General features: G+C 33.9%; 1 protein-coding gene across 3 annotated transcripts in view; it reads right to left on the bottom strand.

The window, feature by feature from the left end:
- EPHA3 (EPH receptor A3) overlaps positions 1–22,443 on the bottom strand; it is a 251,911-nt gene extending 229,468 nt beyond the window's left edge. Inside the window, exon 1 of one of the 3 annotated variants that reach the window (XM_058185594.1) lies at positions 21,990–22,443. In XM_058185594.1, the coding sequence (XP_058041577.1) occupies positions 21,990–22,080 (91 nt within the window). In that variant the 5' untranslated portion in view covers positions 22,081–22,443. The remainder of the gene's footprint in view (positions 1–21,989) is intronic. The other 2 variants (XM_058185593.1, XM_058185591.1) reach the window with 2 other exon arrangements.
- Between the last annotated feature and the right edge of the window lie 2,652 nt (positions 22,444–25,095).

The following is a 25,095-nucleotide window of genomic DNA, read 5'->3' as shown; positions in this document are numbered from 1 at the left end:
GGCACAAAATTTTTACTGTGGTTTATTTTTAAAAAGACAAAAGATATAATAAGTGGATGAAATAAGGTTTTAAAAAAATAAACTTTGTATGTTAGAATAAATTATTATTTTTTGAATTAGAAAAGGAATAAGAAATATATATAAGTAAAATAAAACAGCAGCATATAACTGGAAATATAAATATTTTATCCTTTTTAAGGAGTAAGTGTATTTATTCATATTATTTTTTTCTGTTGGAGGCCCAGGAAGATGGAACTTATATTTGTATCAAGAAAATTAAGATAGCTGTTCCCATCACCTCCTATAAAATGGAAGGTACAACAATGTTAATTGTACAATTAAATTAGTTTCTCCTGACAACCTCAACAGAATCTTCAAAGAAATGTAAGAAGAAATGATTGATAGAAATGGACATAGTGTCACAATACAGTCCATCATTGTATTAAGAATCTGTCCACTTAAACTGTTCAATTAGAAGCAAAGTTTGGGGGCAACAAAGGGTTAACCTTAACTGAAGTGCCTTTTAGATGAAGAAATATTTTTACAACCAGTTTAAATGAATTAAGAACAATAAGAAATGGCATGTTATAGAAAGGATAATGTGTGAAATTTATCACACAAAGAATCATAAAAGAATAATGATGAAAAGTTCACTTTTAGTAAATATACAATTTCCTTCTAATACAGGAACATTTAAGAAGCACCAATTTTTGAATTAATAAAGGAGCCTTAATTGTTTTTTCTAGGCTGCTCCTGTTTCAGGTGCTGTTCTTGGCTATGTATCTTCATTATGTGAAGTCTCTTCTAAGGTTTATACTCTATTTTTTTACCGCAGAATGAAGACTTTTTGTTGTTTCAATTTGTTGTTTACAAGTATCTGAAGAAGCAGGCTTTCAGGATTCTGTTTGTGCATGTGTCTCTGCAGTCATTTCAGCAAAGTGAAATGAAGTGAAGCCTGCCTCCCCAACACACAACACACACATAATGGAAACAGTTGAAGCAATTGTGAACACTCCCGCATAGCTTTCAAATATTTTGTACAAATATCTTAAACATTTTAAAAAGCACATTTGGCATCTGCATAGACCATTGTATTATTATTATTATTATTATTTTATTATTATTTATTGAATTTTTATACCGCCCTTCTCCCGAAGGACTCAGGGCGGTGTACAGCTGGAGATAAAATACAAAATATGTACAATTAAAACAAATTAAAACATATCAAAATTACAAAAACGGCTAATAATTAAAATTAAATTTAAAATATTTAAGAATATTAATAAAACCCCAATTTAAAAACAAACTATTATGCCAGTCCCGCTTGAATAAATAAGTATGTTTTTAGCTCACGACGGAAGGTCCGAAGATCAATTCATTCCAGAGCGTCGATGCTCCCACAGAGAAGGCCCTACCCCTGGGGGCTGCCAGCCGACACTGTTTGGCGGACGGCACCCTGAGGAGACCCTCTCTATGAGAGTGTACGGGTCGGTGGGAGGCATAGGGTAACAGCAGGCGGTCTCGGAGGTACCCAGGTCCTATTGTAGATTGAATGTTTAAAAGATCTGAAGATCTCTCATTTCCAACTACCCCAAAACTGTTAAAAAATGTCTATATCAAATAATTAAAATTTCTTAGGTAAGATCATTCATTTTAGAAATCTAAAAAATACATTTCTTTCCTCTCGCTTAATGCTTATATATCTACATCTATATGTTTTACATTAAGCTGAGGTCAAGTCTCAAGCACAATTACAAATACAATTATCTGTATTTTTGGCTGTGGTTTTTTATTTATCTAGTGGTACTACAAAATGGTAAATGGAAAGTACACCAAGCTTTGCTTATGTTGGGAAATGAATGAATTCTTTCCTTAAACGTTCTTTTCTTTCCTAGTAAAAAAAAATACTAATTAAATTATGCATACTGGCAATCTACTGCTGTAAATCAGGGTGACTTTATACTTTCAATGCGAAATATGTAATTTCTGCACCACCACCATGAATAATCAAACGACATTAAGTTGTCAGAAAATATTGACTGACAATCACAGAGAGTAAAAGGAGAGAATACAAAGGAGTCAGGAAGGATCCACCATTTCCAGGATCTTTCCATATGCTCAGACATCTGAAATATCAAACTATTTTGATATTTATTTTGAGTTCATGAAAAATGTATGATTTTTGTTCCTCTCAGAAGATTCTGAAATGCTTTGGCAGTTTATTTTTCAACTTTACTCTTGGGATACAAGTATATTCCAAAATATCTTGAAACCAATACTGTTGACCATTAGCAACTGGAACATAGCACAAAAAGACCTGTTGGAAAATAGTTCTCCAGTACAATATTTGCGGCAGGTCCTATTTACGTCAGATGAAATGATAATAATAAAAATGAGCTCCAAAAATGCATGAGATGTCTTCTGCAATTAACATTACATTAACACTTTAATAAAACACAATTCATACAGTAGTGATCTAACACTATGGAATGCTTATCCTGAATTAATTAATTCAATTTTTGTTGTATCACCTGAAGTATAACTCAAAGGATCTTATAATGTCATTCAATTATCCTGTGGCAAGTAAATAACTTTAAAACCATAAAACAGAGAGTCCTTACTGACTCTCAAATTGTGCAGCCATTTATAGAAACAAACCCTGCAAACCTACATACCTATTTGATTATTTGGCAGTAGAGCCTGCCAGGCCAGTGGGACTTATTTGGAATAAACAGACATTGGAGCAGGATACAAATTGCAAGGGTGAAAATTACCCAATTTCCTTCCCCCTAAGGGGAAAAAATAGGTTTACCCACAGTACAGAACATCAGGGTATTTACAGCCTGTTCCACCATACCAACAGACATACCAACTGGCTATTATTAACAGTGTCCTTTTCTAAAAATTCTGCTTCCAGCACATCCACCGCAAACTCAACTGTGACCAACTTCACTATTTAAGAAAAGCCACTGTTTAAGAGAAGCCACAGCCTCAACCCCAGCTGATGTCCTGTTTATAAGCACGTCTCATTCGGGAGCTTGAAATAAGAACAGCATATATCTGAAAACTTGGCTTCACTATCCATTTGGTTCCAAAGCACAATGCAAACATGTGTCCTTTTACAGTACGGAGAATTGCCCATCACTATCAAAGTGAGTACGCAAGAAATTTAAAGCCATACCTAAATTGAATTCACAGAAATGATTATAACGTTCATCCAGCCATTACAAGGCAACAGCATATCTACCAGTCTCTAATGCAGAGTAGGCCAGTTCAAAAAGGGAATCTAACATTTCCTGCTAAATAGAGGAAATTTTGATTCTCTCCACTACCTTCATTAATTGGAAATTAGAAGCATCACAATCTTGAACATAATAAGAGTTGTTTGTGCCATTAAACTTTGAAAACATGGTTTGTTTAAACTAAGATTAACAAAAAATAAACAATACTAAGGTTGCAGGATCAGATCTTACATTCATGATTCATGATTAAAATCAAGACAGAAAGAATGTACAGTTTTAAGAAACTATTTTAAATTCAACTATCATTTAAAATATACCATATTTTTTGGAGTATAAGATGCACCGGAGTATAAGACACAACTTAGTTTTTGGGGAGGAAAATAACAAAAAAGCTGATTGGCAAATGGATCGGCCTCCCGGAATATCGCCAATCAGCTGTTCCAGAGGTGAATTTTAGCAACAGCTCTGTGCCTTGCTTTTTTTTTTTTTTTGTCTGCCTCTGAAACTTCTGAAACTCCGTTTCAGAAAAAACTATTTTTTATGCCTCTGAAAACCTCTGAAATAGCTTCAGAAAAAAAAACTCTGAAGCTCTGTTTGGGGGCTTCTTTTCTGAAGCTCTATTTGGCAGCTTCTTTTCTGATGCTTCATTTTTGATGCTTTTTTCAGCCTCTCAAACCTCCGTTTGAGAAGCTGGAGTATAAGACGCACCCAGATTTTCACCCTCTATTTGGGGGGGGGGGAGAAGGTGCATCTTATACTCTGAAAAATACAGTATATTAAAGTGAATTCTACATTTATACTTATATAATCTCTTATTGAGTTAGAGACAAAGTAAAAATTATAAAGGTTGTCATATTCTTTAAAAACAACAAAGGGGAAAGCAACATAAGTGATTAAAAAAAAAATAGTTCCCGAGTTTTCTCTATTGCAGTGCTGCTATTCATTTAGGGTGGGAGACGAAAACAGAACATGTGGTAATCTTTGTTTTGTCCTTGGATAGCTAATACCAATATGCAAATGCAAAAATTGTTTACATTAGATAAAAGTGTATAGATATTTTTTTCTTTTGATACTTCACAGCCTTGAAGCTAGCTACGTGAAGCTTATCAATTATTATTCATCATTATTATTCCTTATTATTAACCAACACTAAGGAGTTTGATCACTATTCTTCCATATATTAAATTCAGCTTTCCTATCATCTAAAATGGGAACATTCCATCAATTAATAACTATGCAGATGTTAAATTGGATTTCATGTAAACAATTATTTTAAAGTAGTTACTGTAATTAAATTGCGTGCTTATATATAACTCTGATTTATTAGAAATGTAAGCCTTGCTTGGATTTTTATGTTATAATAGATTTGCAGCTTCTTTTGAAGTAAAATAGGACAAGGTAAAAATCTAAATGAATAAAAGTACAAATTTAGAGTTTATTCCTGTATAAATAAATTCCTTATTTATTTTTACATAATACAATTTCAAAAATTCACAATTGCTGAAAAATAGTTATTAAAATAGTTATAAAAAAGATAATCACTGAAGGCAGAATTTTTTACCATCCGAACAAATTTTTTAAATGTCAGAGGAAGTGAAAGTTTTTCATTTCTTTCATTATTGCAGTTGTTAATTTTCACTTAGAGAAAAATGCTAACACAGAGAAAATCAAAGTTTTTTATACAAAACAATAACATAAATATATAAATATGAATATACTCAAAATTAAAGCATGTAATTCATATTTGGAAAGCACAGAAGCTATCCTGAGGCAGGATCCAGTTAGTCTTTGCTTAGAAGTAAAACACCACCCGGGACTGTTTTACAGGCACATATAATATTTAAAAACTACATGGCCCAGTTTCCGTGTGTGGATACACCCATGCACAAACTGCACAATAATGTTAGCACAGTTGAATGCTTGCTTCTTCCAAAATGAATTGCAATTAAAATGCATAATTATAGAATTTCTCTAGCAATTCATTGTATCACCCACTGTGTAGCACAAGAACCTTTTTCAATAAATTTGATTATAATTATGAAGAAATTTATTTTTATTATGCTTGTCCAATTATTTAAAATTGCATCATGCATTCAAATAACTTCAGGTATTATGCTGAATCTTAGTGCTTAAAAATTCTTTAAAACAATAGATATATCCCATGAATTAGGAGGATACAACTTTCAAAATTGATTCCTAAGCATTCAAATCTTGCATGCAACTGAGTACTTTTCTCTCCTATTCTTTTAAGCAAACGAATGTTTAAAATAATCTACACATACCTGAAAATTAAATCATTACTTTAAAGTTAAAAGCAGTTGCTCTTTAGTCTAACTACCTGAAAGGCTTGAGGGAAAAAGTGATCAATTTTTAAGATCTGAATAACCAGAAGATGAAGATATAAAAATATAAAAATAGAATTTTAAAAAAAGTGATGAAGAAAACTAGTTTTAAAGTAGCGGAAAAAGGTAAAATATTTGGGTAACACTATGACAAATAACTATGTTATTTCAAATAATTATGTTAAGATATGGAATGAAATTTTTAAAAAACATTCTAAGATGGGAGAAACTACAATTGTTGGGGATAATTTATGGGACAAAGATGAATGCTGTGCTCAGAAGGATGTTTTTGTTTTGGACAATACTGGTTTTGACAATTTTTGTACCATTAAATAATGGCAAAGTTAAGTTTTGCATGGCAAGAGAAAAAAGCCATGAGTTAAATATAAAGCATTACAATATGCAAAGGAACGAGGATGATTGGATTGGATTTATCTGGTCTGAAATTGTGTTTTGCAACTTAGTGGCTTGGTTTGGATAAAAGATTGGGTTTGCTGAGAAATAAAAAACTGTTAGAATTAAAAGGATGTGACCTGAAATTTGGCTGGCATTATTTGTGGTATGACAAAGTCATACAAACATAGGCTATTCCAAAAAGCACCTTTATGGTTCTCAGCACAAAAAGCATTTTAGAGATGAGTAATTATAGGCAAAGATATTTAATACTGTGAGATTCTAGAATTTTATTACAGAGAATATAAAATAAAATCAAAAAATAACTAATGATAGAAGGACATGGTTGTCAATAGTTTTCGTATTTACAGTTATCGGAAAATTAAAAGTATACCAAAGAATTTATGATATTGAATAATGTAAGACAGAATTTGAAATGGAATTGTATACAAATGATAGACATGCAACTATCTAGAACAATGAAATTAGAATGTATAAAGTTCCTTCAAATTTATGTTGGGAATGTGAATAATAAGGATAATTTTATCATGCTTGTGGGCATGTAAAAGAACTATACGGTAATTCAGAGGATTTTTAAAATTAACACTGCTTTTTGGATAAGAGAAAATAGTACAATCTATATATAAACACAGCAAGATTATTGCAGGTACAAAAATGAAAAGATCTGGAAATATCTGTAATGCAAGACTGGTTGCTATCACTAGATCAAAAACTATAGATAACAAAGTTTTAGAGGAAGCCATTTGCAAGAGATAGTTATTTCCTTTTCTAAATTTATGAAATTGACCCTATCCCCAGTAAACCAAACAATTACTGTACAATTATTAAACTTTATAATTTGAAACATTCAAACTCTTATGCATGTGTCCCTGTAACTCAAATCATGCAGAATTCTATCAAATGTTCTACAACTGGCATTAGTGCACAGACATGCATAGTTTGTTACTTTTTGAAATGTTAACTGATCACCTAAAATTAACTTGGTAGCATAAATGTTGATCAGGTCTCAATACGTGGTAGCAACCAATCCTTTTTTCATCTGAATATTTAAAAAGTAATAATATATACTTGTTCCTAACAACAGGGAAAACAACATAGAAGTAATTCACCAAAACATTCATATATCTCCAAATATTTGAATACGGGTATTAATCAAGTGGCCTATTGAGTGTGAGTTTCCCCAATTTCAGTTCTATTGTCTATCTCTGCAGCTCCTATGTAGATCTGGGAAGACTGTTAAAATAATATTTCCCAATGTATCCATGTATTCCTTGTCCCGAAAAGAATTATCAAGATGAATCTGAAACATTGTGATTCCCCCAAATCAGTAACACAGGAAGAATAGATTAACTCAACAAAGCTATTTTTTCCTTCTCAAGAGCTGCGATTAAGAAAGAACACCAGAAAATTGCAAGATCATTTCCTTATAAAGTGAAACCTACTGTGATAATTTTCAGTTGTGGAGTATAATTTGAGAAAATTATAAAGCAAAAGAAGCTGACCACAGATATATCTTTCAAAAAATAAAAGTACAAATGTAATACATTTATCAATAATTACTTTCATAATTATGGACTTCTTGAAATAAATGTAACCCAGGCTTGCTGTACATAGTCATTGGGTTTCCTCGAAAATGTCAATTAATGGGTTACTGGAAATTATTAATTGGTTCCTGGATACTAAAATAGAGACATTTCCAGAAAGTCATTGACACCTCCCAAAAACATTCCAGTCACCAGCCAATCTTTTTTACATACTACAATCACTGCAGGACAATAGCCACTTCTGAACCATTCCATAAAGGAACTCCTGCTGAGATGCAGGCAAAAAGTCTGCACAAATCTGATCAATAGCTTGATATTAATTTTGGTAACCCAGAGAACTTGACTCCTTTTTTGTACTTTTACAATTTTACATATCTGAATAATATTTTAAATAATATTTAAAAGATCAGCTCTCAGACCTAAATTGTTCTTTATGAGACTTCAAATTATTTAATTGTTATATGAGCCATACAAGTTGATAAATATTGTTGCCTTAAGAAAATAAACAAACAAAAATTTACAACTGAGGCAGCATTTCAGTTTTTTAAGCCTTCGGTGGATATATTTCCTGAAAAGTTTTAAAATGTAAGAGGGAAATTATAAATCCATAAAGAAGTGTTTTATTAAATGCATTTAAATTAAATGAAATATTTATATAGCCTCATGAATAGCAGCACACATCCAACCTAGCTGACCTCAAAGCAATGTCAATCTTACTTATTAGGGCACCCTTACTGACATCTTATTTGGGAATACCCTGCTCCATTTAGCATGAATGCCTTTTACTTCCATACTTCTGTAGCTTTAGAGCATTCCTTGCCTTTCCAGAATATTTTATTTTCTTGGATGAAATTTCCTTTTCTCCTTTCCTGCTCTAATTTCCTTTGCTTGTTACTTCTTAATCACATTTTTGCTTTGTCCAAGACAGCTTATTGTGAAAGGGAATACTGCAGTATGATGGAAACACTCTTACGCATATGCATGTATCATACATACATTCCTTCATTCAAATAGTTCATAAAATTTGAAAAATATATGTGTTTGTATTTTTTTCAAAATAATAATATCACTTTTACTTAATGGAGAGATTTTACATTGTTGTTTATTTTAGAACCTAACAGCAGACATCAGTTAGTCTGGTTGCTCTTGGTAAAGTACTGACTCTTCTTCAAATTCAGCATTCTTTCCAAGTGGTTAGCCATTAGCCATCTCCTTCTTCACTACTGTGTAAAGCACCAGCTGTTAGAATACTAGTCAATTAAAACAGTAACAGCAGAAAGAATGAAGACTCTCATCAAGTTTTTTTTCCATTGCACCTGTTCCTTTTATTTCAACACTTCACCTGCCCTTCTCTTCCCCCTCTTTTACCATTGATGACAAAATGTTTTCATAGCTCTCCCTAATCAAAGTCAGGATTCATTCTTGGCAAATCTGATGCATAAAACTCCAATATTACTTTAAGTCCTGCAGTGATGCAAAAGGAGGAGGTGGATATTTGACTTGTCATAATGAATTATCAACCCCAAGCAATCTGAACAAGGAAAATGAGTAGGAGTCCTCAGGATGTCTGCAACTTCAATGTCAGAGAAGTGATTTTCAGGGTTATAACTGGGAATGAAGAACCACATCAAGAGTAATTTTGGTTGTTCTTCTTGGGAAATGTTATATATCTATACTGACTTTTGAATCTAACCTGCATAAAAGCACACCAAGTTCTTTTAATTCCTCTGAGGCTTACTTGAAAAAGATGCCAGATTGAATTAGGGCTAAGAAAGTTTCCGAAGCATGATGAACTTTATAATGTACTCATAACGGCAATAAACATTTCAAAGCTGTACTATGTTATCTACTGCAGTTTGTAGATATTATATGTGTATTTTTTTTCATTAAAAGATTTTAGATTTTTTAAGAACTTTTTTAGAACTTTCTCATTAAGATACTATTGAATATTTTATATAATGGAACAACCATAGTGTCTTGTGCCTCATCTTTAAATAGCAACAGTCCAGTAATTGATACATCGCAGAGGACCTAAATGTTCTTCCATCTTATCTCTCAAAAAAAATTCAGAGGACAGATCAGCAGCCAATTTAGTTTTTAAAGAAACTTCTCACATAAATGTACTATACGTATCAGCATCATAGCTTCCTAAACTGAACACACGGTATCACTTCTTTGCCATTTGGGGGTGGGGGGAAGCAATAGAACTATTTAGTTAAACATTTCCATTAAAACGGAAACAACTATCCAGATTCTGTTTTAGGAAATAATATGAACCTTTCCAAGAAGTAGAATGTTTTATTCCGGTGTTTGAAATGTGATTAAAGCCTTTTTTTTTCTGAGGGGGGAAAAAAAAACCCATCCAATTGCTTGCACCTTTAATGTTTAGGGATATTTTTCTGACAAAGTCTATACCTGTCTGCTTAAAACTAAATCCCATTGTATTCCATGGCAGGGGTCTCCAACCTTGGTCCCTTTAAGACTAGTGGACTTCAACTCCCAGAGTCCGTCCACAAGTCTTAAAGGGACCAAGGTTGGAGACCCCTGTTCCATGGTACTTACTCCTAGGTTTGAAGCCTAAAAGATTTAACAATGTTTGTAAAGCGTATCACAGCTTTAAATTATTTTGTTGTATTTAAAATGTATAATTACATCTAGTTCCAAATACAATTAAACACACTTTGTAAAGTCAGATCAGTAGATGAATATGAGAAGGCAAAAGAACCCAGTGTCATGAACTTCTAACACGACTATTGTCAGCTTTTCTTGATTTTATTAGTGGTTTAAGAGGCTCAACAATTCATTAAATGTTTTTAAAATATATTTTGTTTTTCTGCCTTGATTGCTTGCAACTTTATTGCAGTGCTGTTATTCTATTCCCAAATATCAGCATCTTTTTCTTTTACCTTAATACCAAGCTGGAAAATACTTTCCCCTTCATTCTACCTTTTCCTCCTTTCCCAGGAATTCTAAATTCTTACATTGCCACCCTGTAAAATAATCCAATGTCATATACTAGGGTTCCATCTGAATATAATTATTTAGATCACAAGTTTGACTTTATCTATCCATACAGTTTTACAAGTTGTAAAATGCCCAATTCTGAAATGATCTTCATATTCATGGAAAATTTTGTCATAACTGGGAGAAAGGTCCTTTTGTTCTGTCTTATATTCTAAAAAACATTCATATTCTGTTCTAATACTTTCATCTAAGGTCAGCCCAACAAGAATCCAATGTCATATCAGCCATATAGGTCAGGAGTAGTTTTATTTTAACAGCTACAGTTGCAGAATCTTGAAAGTCTGAAAGTTGTTCTTTCCAAACTTTCAGTGTGAACTAGGAAGGAAAGTGAAATGTTTATTCAAAGTAGGTTTTTGGAATGGGATCAAATTGAGCTTGTCTAATCATTGCCTTGGTATAGCAGCTCTTTTTCCTATACCCTCCATATATAGATTGCTTAAAGATAATTGATTAAAATGGTTCTACTAGCAAATGAGACGTATTATGGGAATCAAAGCTGTTGCTTATAGTTCAGAGTACACAATTTGGGGGAAGAGAGAAACTGACGGCCAAATCTGAAATTTGATTTACATGCTCAAAGAGCCATGCTCCAAACAGTGGTTGCTGCCAGAACAAAAATACTATAATTATGGTTAATATCATTGTTAATCTTGCGTTAAAATATAATATAATTTGAATTATGGAAGGCCTCAATATGCAAAGATCTAGTGATGGCATATTTCCAATGAAAAGGAAATAGGGAAATGTAGTATTATAAGTAAACTGATGGAATAGACAACTATTAGCATAATGGAAAAGAGGGAAAATAATTATGTCAGTTTCTCCAAAGGATATTTACATTTTCACTGATTCACGTCGAAATGCAAAGACACATGACAAGCTGTCACTGTTACGGTAGCTCAATTCCAAAAATAAGCTACTGAAAACCTAATCAATTATTCTAATGGTATCTGTTGATAAAGAGCTCAAAGAATGTTTCTAGTTGCCCCCAAGTTATTTCCTCATATACAACTAATTTAATGTGGATATAAGGATGGAAGATAATATGCTGATACAATAAAAAAATCCATTGAGTGTCATATTGAAGAAAACAGGATGCTTTTGCTGAATTTGGTTATGTTTTCCAACTTGCTGATGTCACCAAGAAGTTATTTTTTATTGTTTAACAGAATTTATGAGGTAATTAATGTAGAACATATGTGCTTTGCTATTCACATTTTCTTAAAAAAAAATTTGCCCCAGTTTAATTTGCTGACCTTAAACAAGCAAAAATTACATACATTCTCGTCCATTTTTGACATTTGAAATAACTTAATTAAGATAAAGAGAAACAGTAATAAGGGCTTCTGCAGCCTCTCTTACTTGAACCACCAAAGTTTTGTATGTTATCCCTCTCCTATCCTCCAGGCTTGGTACAAGTCTTTTTTGTCAGACTATCTAAAATCAGTACACATACATTGATCCTACTTATTTTTTGGGTTTTCTTGACTAAAAGCAGGTGTTCTCTGGCCTACCTCATTTCCCCCATAATTGAACACTCTCTTGAGACAACTCCAGTGTCCCAATGTGGTTATTTCCTAAACTTTTTCACCCATGCAATTCATGGAGCACTTGCAGATAGCTCTGACAGATCATACCTTCTGTATATCCCACCTTTTATTATGTTTCAAACAGAGTGCATAGTTGATGAATCTGGCATGAGACTAATGGTATGCATTGTTGCCTTTCTGTAGCCTTTCTGTAGTTGAAATCATTATTAAATTAAGCTATGTTGATTTAAGGGCTGCCACAAGGAAGAATGTGTTAACTTATTCTCCAAAGCATATGAAGGCAAGACAAAAAGCAATAGGTGGAAAATAGTCAGGGAGAGAACCAGCCTAGAACTAAGGAGACATTTCCTGACAGTGAGAACATTACCTAGTGGAATGGCTTGCCTCCAGATGTAGTTGGTGCTCCAATACTGAAAGATTTTAAGAAGAAGAGTTTTTAAGAAATGGACAACCATTTGTCTAAAATGATATAGGGTCTCCTGCTTGAGCAAGGGGTTGGACTAGAAGACCTGCAAGACTCTGTTATTCTGTTGTTATTCTGTTATTCTTTTTAAATAGTCTATTAATTCATTGCCTTCTGATAACAATTCAGCCCAAGTTTTTATTCATTAATATCTAAGTAGGGTAGAGGATACAATACAAAGCAGCAGAAAATTAAAATATTAGACCTTGTCTGTTCTTGGAATACAAGTATGTTGGGATATAATTAGCACTTGGAGAGGAACGCTATGACTGTGGAATAGATTGCTAAGTCAAAAAAACAGTCCATAAAAAGAAATGAAAAAAAAAACCACCTTGTAGCTCTTTCCAAAATTACCGTATTGTACATATACGTCACCAGGAATGAGCAAGTAGAAGAACATTTTACAAAGAGACAATTCTAATATCTTTTGGGGGGGAAAAGTATTTTTAAAGTACTCTCATTCTTAAAATAGCTGTAAAAATTTCTTTGGCAATGTGGGGGGAAATGATGAGAAGTTTCCTATGAAACAATGTAGATAAATCCAGAATATTGTTTCTGAAAAAATGAAAAATAATAAATCAACAATTCTAATTAAAATTGGAACACAAAGGATTTTAGCAAATGAAAATCATATAGGAATAACACTGTATTTTCTTTTTCTTAAAGTTTTAATGTCTATATATCAGATAGTCTTATCCTCACATGAAAGTACTTTTGGATTCAGTAGAGCTAATATCTCTGTAAACTTGTACAGAACTGTACAAAATAGAGAGGAGAATTCACAAAAGCAAAGCTGAATTTCGCCTAGATTTGTAGAAGCGATACAAATATAAAGAAAAAAATATTTTAAGAATATCATTATTACATTATCGTATAATGTTTCATATTTGTTTTTTATCCCTATATTTAGGAATATAAATATATATATATGCTAGACAACAAAGATTCGTTAGACCCAAATTCCTTATTTCTGTAAAAGCAACCTAAACAAAATGATAAAATGCACAAGTTGATAGGCTGATATGTGTATATAAATTTTCAACACTGAGTTCTGAAAACAGAACCAGGCTTTCTTAAGAATACCAAATGAGTTCACCTAATGTAATTGTATGCTATAATTCTCTCCCACATGCAAGCTTATTTCACTCTCAAACTTCTTGTACATTTCCACTACTGTTTGTTTGGTGGGCTTTTATTCTTTTCCCAATATTTTTTCCATCAGATTAATGGGATTTTCTTCCTCACTCTGCCCAAAACAGCAGGATATACATTACTTTACAAAAAAGCTGCCTAAAAGTTTTCACTTACAGTGCATCAGTGTGAATAATGTCTCCCCACGTTAAAGAATTAATTTTGTATGGTTTCGTTAATCCTCAACAAGGGCTTGGTAGGCTAGTCTTTAGTCTTTTGTTGCTCTCTCCCAGCAGTTTCTTTCAAGTAGTATGATCTTTATTTTCATATCTCAATTGCTTTTTACCACTCTATTTGCTATCTGTAAATTTTGCAAGCAAGCTGAAACGTAAAACTTTGGAAATGTAATGGATTTCAGAACAGCAAGATGTTGTTGCTTCATTTCCAAAATCAAGTTAAGATCATAGCCATTTACCGAAGCCTTGGGCTTCATTGATTGTATTGCATTTTTCACTGGGTTTATGTTGATTTGTTTAATTGACTGCATACAATTGAAAATAGTCTCTGGATTAGGCAATTTCTGAATAATTCTATGTAATTAATTAATTGATTCACTTGATGCCAGAAGCACACATTCAGTTCAGATTTCCAGATAGTTTTAATTATAATTAAATTACTGCAACACATTTATTTGGGAAGCCCAGTAGGCTTTTTATAGCCAAAGTACTACAAATTTTAAGTATTGAACTTCAATGATAGAATTAAGGCCTCAGAATATTTCCTATTTCAAATTAATTTAAATTAACTGTGGTTGGATTATAGTAATCACTTTTATTTTTAAATAGTTACATGTTAATGGTTCATTCAAAATAGTTACAGTTTTTCAAGGATATGCTGCATGCAGCTAAATTTAGAAATTAAGATTCACTGGAATAAAATACTCTTTCAAATTTTTACTTTAATGCAGAAAATATAACAGTTAACTGCTCAATATTTCATGCACTGATTATAATTTGAATTTAAACCCAATTTAAATTTTTTAGGTTTTAAAAAGTAAAACCTACTTTTTAATTAATTTTTTCTTTTAAAATATTTTCCTATATTTGTGTGTGTGTGTAGAGAAAGTTTATTTATATTTACAAAATATTTAAAAGAAAGAATATTAAAATGTATGTATTCATTTTAGAACTGAATGTATATATCTACATATATAAATTAGAATATACCGTATGTATGTATATACATAGAAACATACATACATGTTTGTGTGTGTGTGTGTGTGTGTGTGTATGTGTGTCTTTGGTTATTCGGGTACCTGAATAACCAAAGACCTACATACAAACACCGGTGAAAACCTCAGAAAACTTACATACATACATACATACATACATACATACATACATATATACACACACACACACACAGAGAGAGAGAGAGAGAGAGAGAGAGATACACACACACACACACATTCAATTCAAAAACAAACATCTTCATTTTAGTTAATTTTCTAAACTACACATGTTAAATACTCCTATATGCATTATCATGTTATATTTCAATATATGATTAGGATTGGCATTTATAATTTTTAATAGAATTGGGGGTCCTACAAGAATAAGTAATGACAATCTGAAGGAGAAGGAGAAGGAGAAAGAGCAAATACAGACCACCTAGTTAGCTATTGGAAGAAAATTGCACAGACGAACTACAAAGAGCAACAATATATATTGGAATATCTGCAATAACTGCCATTTGCCTGAAAGCAAGAACTGGTGGGACTACAAAATAGACAAATTATTTTTTTAAAAAATGAAGAAACTAATGTGCTCTGGGAATTTAGAATTCAACCAGACAGGCATCTGCCACCAGATTTAACATTGCAGATAAGAATGACAAAAAAGTTTGGATAATGAATCTTGCCGTATTGGAGTCAGCAGAAGAGAAACTATTGGAGAAAAATTTCAAAATACAAGTGGAAGTAGAATAACTGTGGCAAAAGAAAGCAAAGATAGTACCAATAGTAATAGACACCTTTGTTGCAATTCCAAACATCTGGAGCACCACTTGAACATCATCGGAATTGACAAACCACTATGAGTCAACACCATACATTCTGTGACAATACCTTTAATATTATTTAAAAACAACATCTCCCTATCCCGGGTCTTTGGTAAGGATTCAACAGGTAGACAACAAAGCTAAATCCAATCTAAAAATCTAGCTAAACATCTATCTGTGACCAATCATAATAAGACAGCCTTAATATCTTTGTTTAGAAGTCAGTTACACTGAGAGAGGAAAATAGTTGAATTTAAGTCTATGATGTATGTGTTTTTATTAAAAATATCTGAATGTCACTCTAGAATATTGATTTTAATGCAATCTTTTGGTCTAAATCTCTCTCTCTCTCTCTCTCTCTCTCTCTCTCTCTCTCTCTTTCGCACACACACACACACACACACACAATCACACACCAGAATTTCTAACCTGGTAGAAAATCCCAAGGGATCTAGTGAGCTTCACATTTGAGTAAGCAAGCTAGGATATAACTATGGGTTTTATTCAGATTATTATACTTTAAAGTTCTTTTGGATAATTTCAATACAAGGGATTAAATTCACACTTTTTTATCTCTTTCATATCATCTATACCTCCACTATGCAAACAAATAGTTCAATAGAAATCAAGTGTGGTTGTAATATAAATAAACTGAATTGTGCCTAGCTGAACAGCAAGCGCCTTAATTCAAAAGTTCTGCCATCCTCTACTCTTGCTGTTGATAAAAGCTCTGTAGTGACCCTTGCTGGTGATAAATACCAGACTCCTCACGGCAAAAGAAAAAAAACCTTGCATTTTTGCTATTAAATCTTTCATTCAGTAACGATTATCTCAATCAAACAAATTATATAACTACTTTGATGAAAAACGGTGCAATCTTGAACAAAAGGGAAGGAAATTTATTGCACAGAAACCAAATTTGCTTCATACTACATTTATCCAGAAGGACAATGTTTTAATTCCTACATTTTGACAAATATTTCTAAAGATAAATATTCTGTTACACTAATTGTATGGATTTTTGTTGAAATGGCAAACCCTTACGACATGTTTTGATTTCTAAAGACTTTTTCTTCTTCAAAGAACTTTCTTACTGCTTATTTAAAGCTGACTGGTTTCTAAAGTTTTATGTACTTTAGTTCTTTAACCCTTTATCTTAATTTCTTCGACCAGCATTTGCTCAGGTTTTTTTTAAGTGCCACACAAGTGCTGCACAAAGTCTTGGTTAAGCTATGATAACAGTTTTTACATTTGGCTTCTTATATTTATTATGTGTTCTAAATTCAAAATGTCTCATTCAGCAGGTTGCAAGTTATCCAATGAATCAATCATTCATTAGAATGATTCTTAAGTAGAACTTTAACTGCATTAAGAGTCCATTGAAGTTGGGTGGCTTATAAATTCAAATAAATAAACATTAACCTAAACTTGAAATAGGAAAAACAAGTTGACAAAATTTTGAGTTTTTTATTGACGTAACTTTTAAGGGCTATTAGGTGAATCCTATCTGGAAAAAAGCTAGAGGCACTCTTTACTCCTTGGCTGTCTGTATTTCTGTTGTCCAGGTATGGCATGCCAAGTTCTATAATAATTCTACGGTAGGCATTATAATGTAGTCCAGTTAGTGTTGGAGCAACCAAAGCACCTTTTCAAAACTGTCCTGACTCATCTTTAGATTCTGCATTACAACTGTGATTTGTTTTTATAGCAGCTGTTTCATTCAGGCACAGCACTAATACACATGCCTATATGCTGTTTTTTGATATGATAGAATAATGCTAAATTTTAAGCAGATCAGAAATTGGTTAAATCGTTGCACCTATATATACTTGAACTACTTTAAGCTCCTGTCATTTGGACTGGCTTAACAGCAGGGATTAAACAGGCATCAGCAGGGTTTAATAAGTGAGAAGATGAAGAGCTAGATAGCTATAAAACTGGAATTTTAATTATGCTGAATCTTATAAATGCTTTATCTATCATTCAGGTGATATCAGTTTTGCCTTTCATTTTTAAAAACTTATTTTTATCTCATCCTGAAAAATGTACATTATAATGAAATAAAATTCCAGAAATGGGATCTATTATAAGCCTTGTAATGACTGGTTACTACTCTAAAGGATAATAAGTACATGAGAGCAACAGCATACAATTGCAATTGCTTTGCTCTCCTTATACTTGATGTATGACTTCTGCAGAAAGTGAAGAACATTCCAGAGGATTACATTTTTAAAAATGCACACAAGCACAACATAAATAATATAATATTACTTGTAATTATTTGTTTTGTTTGAAGAAAAAAAATGTTGAATTTTGTTAGAAGTTTTTTGAATATAGATTTAATACAAACATATTATATATATATATATATATATATACATATATATATATATATATATATATATATATATATATATATATATAAATATACACACACACACACACACACACACACACATATGTATGTATGTATGTATGTATGTATGTATGTATATGTATGTATATGCGTGTATTCCTGATCTACTTCATTGCTACTAACTTCACAAACTTTTAAACTACTATTAAACATTAAATTATTTTGGAGACCTATGTATCTAACTATTGAACAAATGTAGTTATATAGTTAGGGCAAAGCGATAGAAGGAAATATTCACACATTGTAACCAGAACTACAAATATAATGTAAACTGAAATACTTTGTGTTACTTGTTTACCAAAGTACAGCCTGACCGTAACCATGAACAGATGTATATTTCTAGTGACTTGGGAACGGTAGGGAGTGAAAATTGTATTCATAAGAAATTCTTTATGTGAGATTTGAGAGGTTAAAAGAAGTTTCCTGTCTGCATAGTCAAAATATTATTGAAGCAATTCAGGTTGTCAGTAAAAGATTAAACCAATTTGCTGATAATCCTGTTAATGACCCAGGTCAAGTGTTAACTGTTGCAGGTTATAAAACAGTTAAATTAAGGTTGCCGGTAACCAGGAGCAAATAGTATCATTCCAGAAACGGATTAAGGGGAAAAAGTTATAAAATTGCAATTATTATTTCTTTGATTCATGATGCAAAAAGTGCAACTTTAAACATGTTTCCAATTAAACACAGGAGGGAGGGGGTGTCTGTATTCCAGAAAGTCCATCTTGAATTGAAAAAAGAGGGAAGTTACAAGTATGTGCTTTTAGACTTAAACTTCTATTATTGTTTTAAAGAATTCATAGCACAGCAAGGAATAAATTCTGTTCATTATTAAAATATTAATTTCTATAATAATTTACTGTTAATATCTACAGGATTTACTCTTCACAACTTTTTCTATTTATAATCAATATATTTAAAAACAATTTGAGATTATTTAAATGCCTCTATGACCCAATACATAATATATATCCTTAGAACAGATTTCAATTTAATTAATACTATATTATAAATAGCACTGAAGAAAATTACATTTTACCATCTCTTTGCTTAATTGGAGTTTCAATGAAAGATATCATGTGGTCCTATTCAGAATCACTATAATATATATTTTGTGTAATATGCCGCATAACCATATCAATATGGGAACAATAATATGGGAAACAAATGCTGTTTTAAAAAAAGAGAATTGACACACACACCTAAAAGTAATAAGTTAACACAAGTATGTATAAGTTGGGATCAACTCAGTTCATACAAACAACTTGCTCTGCTCTTCTGCAGAATCATAGATCAAATCATATGTAGAGCTCCAAAATAATTTTTAAGTGTTTTGATCATTAATTCACCAGTAGATGTTATGAAGAAAAAGGATTAATCCTTGTATGTCCATTCAGGTCCTATTATTGCAATATGGCTAACTTTCAGATAATTAAATACAACTGCAAGTTTAGTTTCAATATTAATAGGCATGCAATCTTAACAAATTTGAAAATAGTGACTGTTTTCATCAGTGCTGTTTATAATATAGTTATGTTATTTTATAAACAGTTTAAATATAGGGAAATAATGTCAAATAATACAGTTTAAAATATATTTTTATTTGAATGACTGAGAAAACATCCAATGAACTCAAACAGAAACACACTTTTCTATATTTTATTGTATATTTTCTCTATATTTATTCTATATAGTACACCTAATTCAAATTACAAAATTTTAAAACTTAATATTACTTATAATAACTTATTTCAAAGTTTGGACAATTTAAATAAATGTTGTTGCTTTACATTTAAAAATTAAAGATATAGCTTACTCAGCTATTATATAGAATCTATTATTGCCCACCCATCCCAAAAGTAAGAAACAAAGAAAGTGGGGAGGGAATCCAACTACATAGACTGGAGAAAGAAAACATATCATCCAAACAGTATCATATGTGGACAATAAATTCAATTTTCAGCCACATTCAAATAGCAAAAAGCAAAAACAAATATATATATACACACACACACACACACAAAATAACAGATATAACAAATACAAACCTAAGGGGTTTATATAGTAACAGTTGCTATCTTAATATGTAATATGATTTTCCTGCCAGCACACTAAATGGTTTATTGCTCTATTGTGTATTATCCTTGAGTTTTGCTGATAAGACTTTCACCTAACTCCAGAATGGTCTCTCAAGAAAGAGATTTTCTATCAGCTACACACATTCTACTCATTATTTGACTACGCTATAATGAATCCAATATTTATAGTCAAATTGCACACACCGATACACTGAATGTGCTTTTACAAAGGATATTATTTTTTCTTTTAAGCTGAAATAAACTGGCTGTTTTCTTACAAAAATCATTTCTGCATTGTTCCTGAATTATAGCACTCCTCAAAGCAGAACCAATAAACAAATAAATAAGTCTGTCTTTTCCTGTTGCAAATGTAAGACAAAACAAAAACATTTAGAAACCCCTTAAACTACCAGTGATCAAGCAGGTGCAACATTGTAAGGTTACTGGATATGAATTATCCCCACCCTTTTGGCCTGTACGTTTTGTACACACAAAGTGTGTTTGAATAGTCATGTTGAAGATTGAATGCTTAACACTCTAACTTCAATGATACATTACAGAATATGTGTGGAATATCTTCCATTATTTTTGGGAAACATCTATTCAATGTTCATATTTTCCTTCAAAATATAGCTTTTGAAATCCCAGTAACAATTTCTTACCCACATTGTACCTATTTAAATTGATTATAACATTCAACTTACACAGCAAAATAAGTGATACCCCTAAGTCACATCAAAGATAGGGGATTTAAAAAAAAAAAAAGCAACGGTTCATTACATCTAAAGTTTGTGACGCAACCTAATAAGCAACGCTTTAAAATGCAAACTTTAATTTCTATAACATTTTTTAAAGTGGGTGGACTACTGGGCTTTTATTTAATTAATTGTTTCCGTGGAATGATTCGGTGCAATTACGTCACAATGATAGGTGTAAATGAGTCACAACTGCGATCTCTGCAAAAGAAGTCTTTGCCCTAATAAACTCGTGGGATATCTCCGGGTAAAACAGGTTGCCTTCCTTCCCATCATTAGTCCAGATAAAACCACGTCTCTAGTTACGGAATCAAAAGAAAAGGCGATACGGGATTAGCATCGGGGTTTTTTTGGAGGGGGGAAGCACCGTCTCATTTCTCCAAAATCTACTCTTTGTTCCTCTTCCCGAGTGTTTGCTTTCACCAAAAAGAAAAAAAATAGTTGCACGCTGCGTAGTTTACTCTTCCTCCCCGCCTTAGAAGAGCAGGCGATTTGCACTGTAGGACTTTCCCGGGAAGGTTTCTCTGCGCCATCACATTTATGCTAATAATCAAACATACACGCCCTATTCATTATAACCTGGATCCAAGTCACTTCACACCGGCACCCGCGCTTCGACGCGCGACAGTCAAGCCGCAGCTGATGCAAAACACCGGTTCTCTTTCACCTGCATCTTCCCAAGAGGGAACTAAGGGACTCGGGACCGTCGCAGCCAGAGAACCACCAGGCGGACCCGAACCAACTTTGCCAATCTGCGCTCGTTCAGAGCTACACCCACACCCACACACAAAAACGCCCAGCGGCTTGTCCGGGATGAACGCCGCGCAGCTTTTATCGCTCTTCAGTAGCCCACGCGGACCACCTTAAAAAAAGAAAAAAAAGAGCAACCAGCCGTTGGACCAGGTTGGCAAGCGAGGCATTTAACTCCCGGCTTTCCGAAAAGCAAAAAGCAGCGCCTCCTCGGCGGCTTACCTTCGTTGGTTGGGTAAAAAGTCAGATCTGCCCAGCAGCCGAGCGTAGATCCCAGGAGGAGGAAGAGGAGGCTAGGGAAGTGACAATCCATGCTGTGGCTGGTGCAGAGGGCAGCGCGAGCTGCATCTCTTCCCGGAGCATGCCACTGATGTGAGCGCTCTGATGGCAGGAGAAGTTACCATGCTCCGCTCGCCGCCTGATGTCAAGTTTGACACTGGGAATGAGGAGGAGTCTCGCGGACTGCCTGGGCTGCCGGCACCTTGCCGGCCGGGCGCGCCAGGTCCTAGCGCCCCTGCTTTCCTTCCAGCAAGCAAAGCCGCCGCGGGGTGGGGTGGGTGGTAGAGGGGGGATCCCGGAAAGGCTGAGACTCAAAAGCGACCGAGCGGTGAATGAGGAAGGAGGAGCGTTTTGCAGGAAAACGGGGAAGGGGTCCATGCGTGGTGGGCAGCCGGACTTCGCGACCAACCCCTTCCTTGTTTGGAGCGCCCTTTGGATTGAAAGAATTAAAAAAAAACACCTTAAAAAACAAGTGTCGGCTTTGATTCTAACAGAGGCGCGGCGTTATCAATAGCATTTCCCTCTCCCCCACCCACCCTGACCTCCGCTTTTGTTTCGGCCAAACCCAAAGTAACAGCCGTGCCCTACAGCAGAAGCGAAAAATGTGTCCGGAGGTGCAGAATGGGTGGGGAGGTGGGATGGGTGGAGAGTAGGGAACATCTCGGTCAATATCCTCGTTGAAATCTTCTCCGAGCTTGCCCTCTTGAGATGTGCTGCAGTTTACTTAGCCTCTGCACTTGGGAGGTAACTCCACAACTCCGTCTAGTCTGCAAACCTCCGCCTTCCGATGGTAAACTGACCCATGGTTAATTAAAAGGCCCTTTTCTCGTTTTAACCCAGTTAAACTGCGTTCCCCATCGAGCCCACTGAACGAAGAACTAATCGCGTGAGAAGGGTTCGCAGCGATTAGTAGCTTCCAATATGTAACCTAATATAAGGTTGGCTAACTAACCAGTAGGCTAGATTTGTTTCATTGGTCTAAATCCCGCAAAGCCCAGACTCGGCTACCGGGGGAGCGGGAGACGGGGTGAATCTTTCTATGGGAGGAAGTGAGGGCGGGAGAAAGAGAGAGAATAAATGAGTGAAGAGTGAATATGAATCACTTCTGGCTTTCTTTGGATGCTGAAGAGAGGACAGGACCCACAGTGCTAACTGCCTAGAACAGGAGAGGAAGGGAGAAAATGGGCATCACTGGCCATGAAGCTTGGCTTCTCACCTCTCTCTAATCTAGGGATAAAACTTCAAAGGGACTTCCCAGTTGAAAAGATGAGAAGTGGAAGGATGGAGAGATGCTTTTTTTGGATCTTTTCATCCTGTACTACTTAACAGTGGAAGAGATGAGTGGCTGATTTGTTTACTTGCTTCTGTTTGATCACTTTTCCTTTGATATTTTTTTTTTTTTGAATGGAGGCAGTGGCAGTAAACTGTCTCCTTAAAACATGTGAAAGTTTTTTACTCCAGGAAAGAAAGTAATATCTTGCTGGACTGAAGTAATTTGCATTGTCAGATTTTGGACAACAGATTTTGGAGAAGGAGGAGATCATTTTTGAAGAGAAATATAAATATCTCTTCCTTCAGTTTCAGATCTTCACTGAAGCAAAGAAGGAAAAAAGAGGAAGGCGGCTTTATCATAAATAAAAGTAAAAGAAAATCAATTATGCATCTGTTCTTTATTTATCAGCTCACAGGACACCCCAGGATATACGCTAGCCATTTTCTTGGGATATGGGAATCCTTTTATTTTTACCGCTTGTGGCACCAATCATACACTCTTCGTTTCCTTTGTGCATGTGTAACTAGACGTTCAATCATACAGCAGTTTTCTAAAGCAGGAACGGCTTAGCAAGAATAACCAAGTTTTTATAAAAATTCAAGTTATCTGGATTTTCTAGCACTCTATGATCTCTGGATCCCAGATGTGCAACCAGGTTTAATATAGATCTCAGAAATGGGTGGGCAGAGGTTCACCCTCTGTAATAAGTATTGTAGGGCAACTGAACCTGAAGAGCTAATGTCAAGGGTCACGCTGCCAAGTAGGAACCTCAATAACCAAGTCGTAGCAGTGATGGGGACAATCATGATAAACTTTCAGGGCTATTAACACCACAATTGTCTTCGTTCTTAATTTGGATGAAATGCATTACTTATGCATGAAATACTTATGGGTTTCTCATTTTATTTACTTAATACCCAACTGCTGCTTTGTTCTCAGATAATTGAAGCAGGCTCCATTTAATTTTCAGACTACCTATGAGCCACATCTCCCTATAGGAATGGGCTTGAAAAAGAAGTACATGGATATTCCCTACTTTTCCCACTTTCAAAAAGCTAAGTGGTTCAGTGCTTGGAAGTGGTTTGTTTGTTTGTTTGTTTGTTTGTTTGTTTGTTTGTTTTGGTGGTGCCATTGGCCCTTAGGAATGACCTTCTACTTGAAGCTAGATCTGTTCCTACTGTTCCAGAAGATATTGAAGACTATGTTTATTCTGGAAGGCATTTAAGTCATAATGTGTCTTAGTTTTTTAGATTCTTTTTCTGTATTTTTTTGTTTTTTGTGTTGGGATTATAAGATATTTGTAAACCAAAAAGAGTATGTTATAGTCTGCACAAAGGAAAACCGTTAACTGTTCGGTCAATCAATTTCTCTATTGTGGAGGTGCTATGAGTTCAGTTTAAACACACTTAGAACTTTTTTTTTCTTCTTTTTCTTTTTTGGTCGAACTTTTAAAACAGTTCCTTCCATTCCCAATATATTAGAAAAGTCAAAATAGGTTGAAAACATGGAATAGCATCAAGGCAGGAAGAAATTGTCAGCTGTCAGCTTCAGAATGCCTGTTTCTTCATCCCTATATTTCTTTCTTTTACAAACATTATCAATCTTTAAGATGCTAAAATTACTGCCCTACTGCAGTTGGGATTGACTTGTAGAAAGCATGAACCAGCAACTCTACCTTTGACAAGTATTTAGAAGTGCAGCTGGCACAGAAAGCAGCTATGTGGATAGTTCTTGGGGCCCATCAGGTGACTCATATAAGATCCCTGTTGCAAGAGC

The sequence above is a fragment of the Ahaetulla prasina genome, chromosome 5 (genome assembly GCF_028640845.1).
Source record: "Ahaetulla prasina isolate Xishuangbanna chromosome 5, ASM2864084v1, whole genome shotgun sequence".
In the NCBI taxonomy this organism is placed as follows: Eukaryota; Metazoa; Chordata; class Lepidosauria; order Squamata; family Colubridae; genus Ahaetulla; species Ahaetulla prasina.
This window is presented reverse-complemented; position numbering and strand designations above follow the sequence as displayed.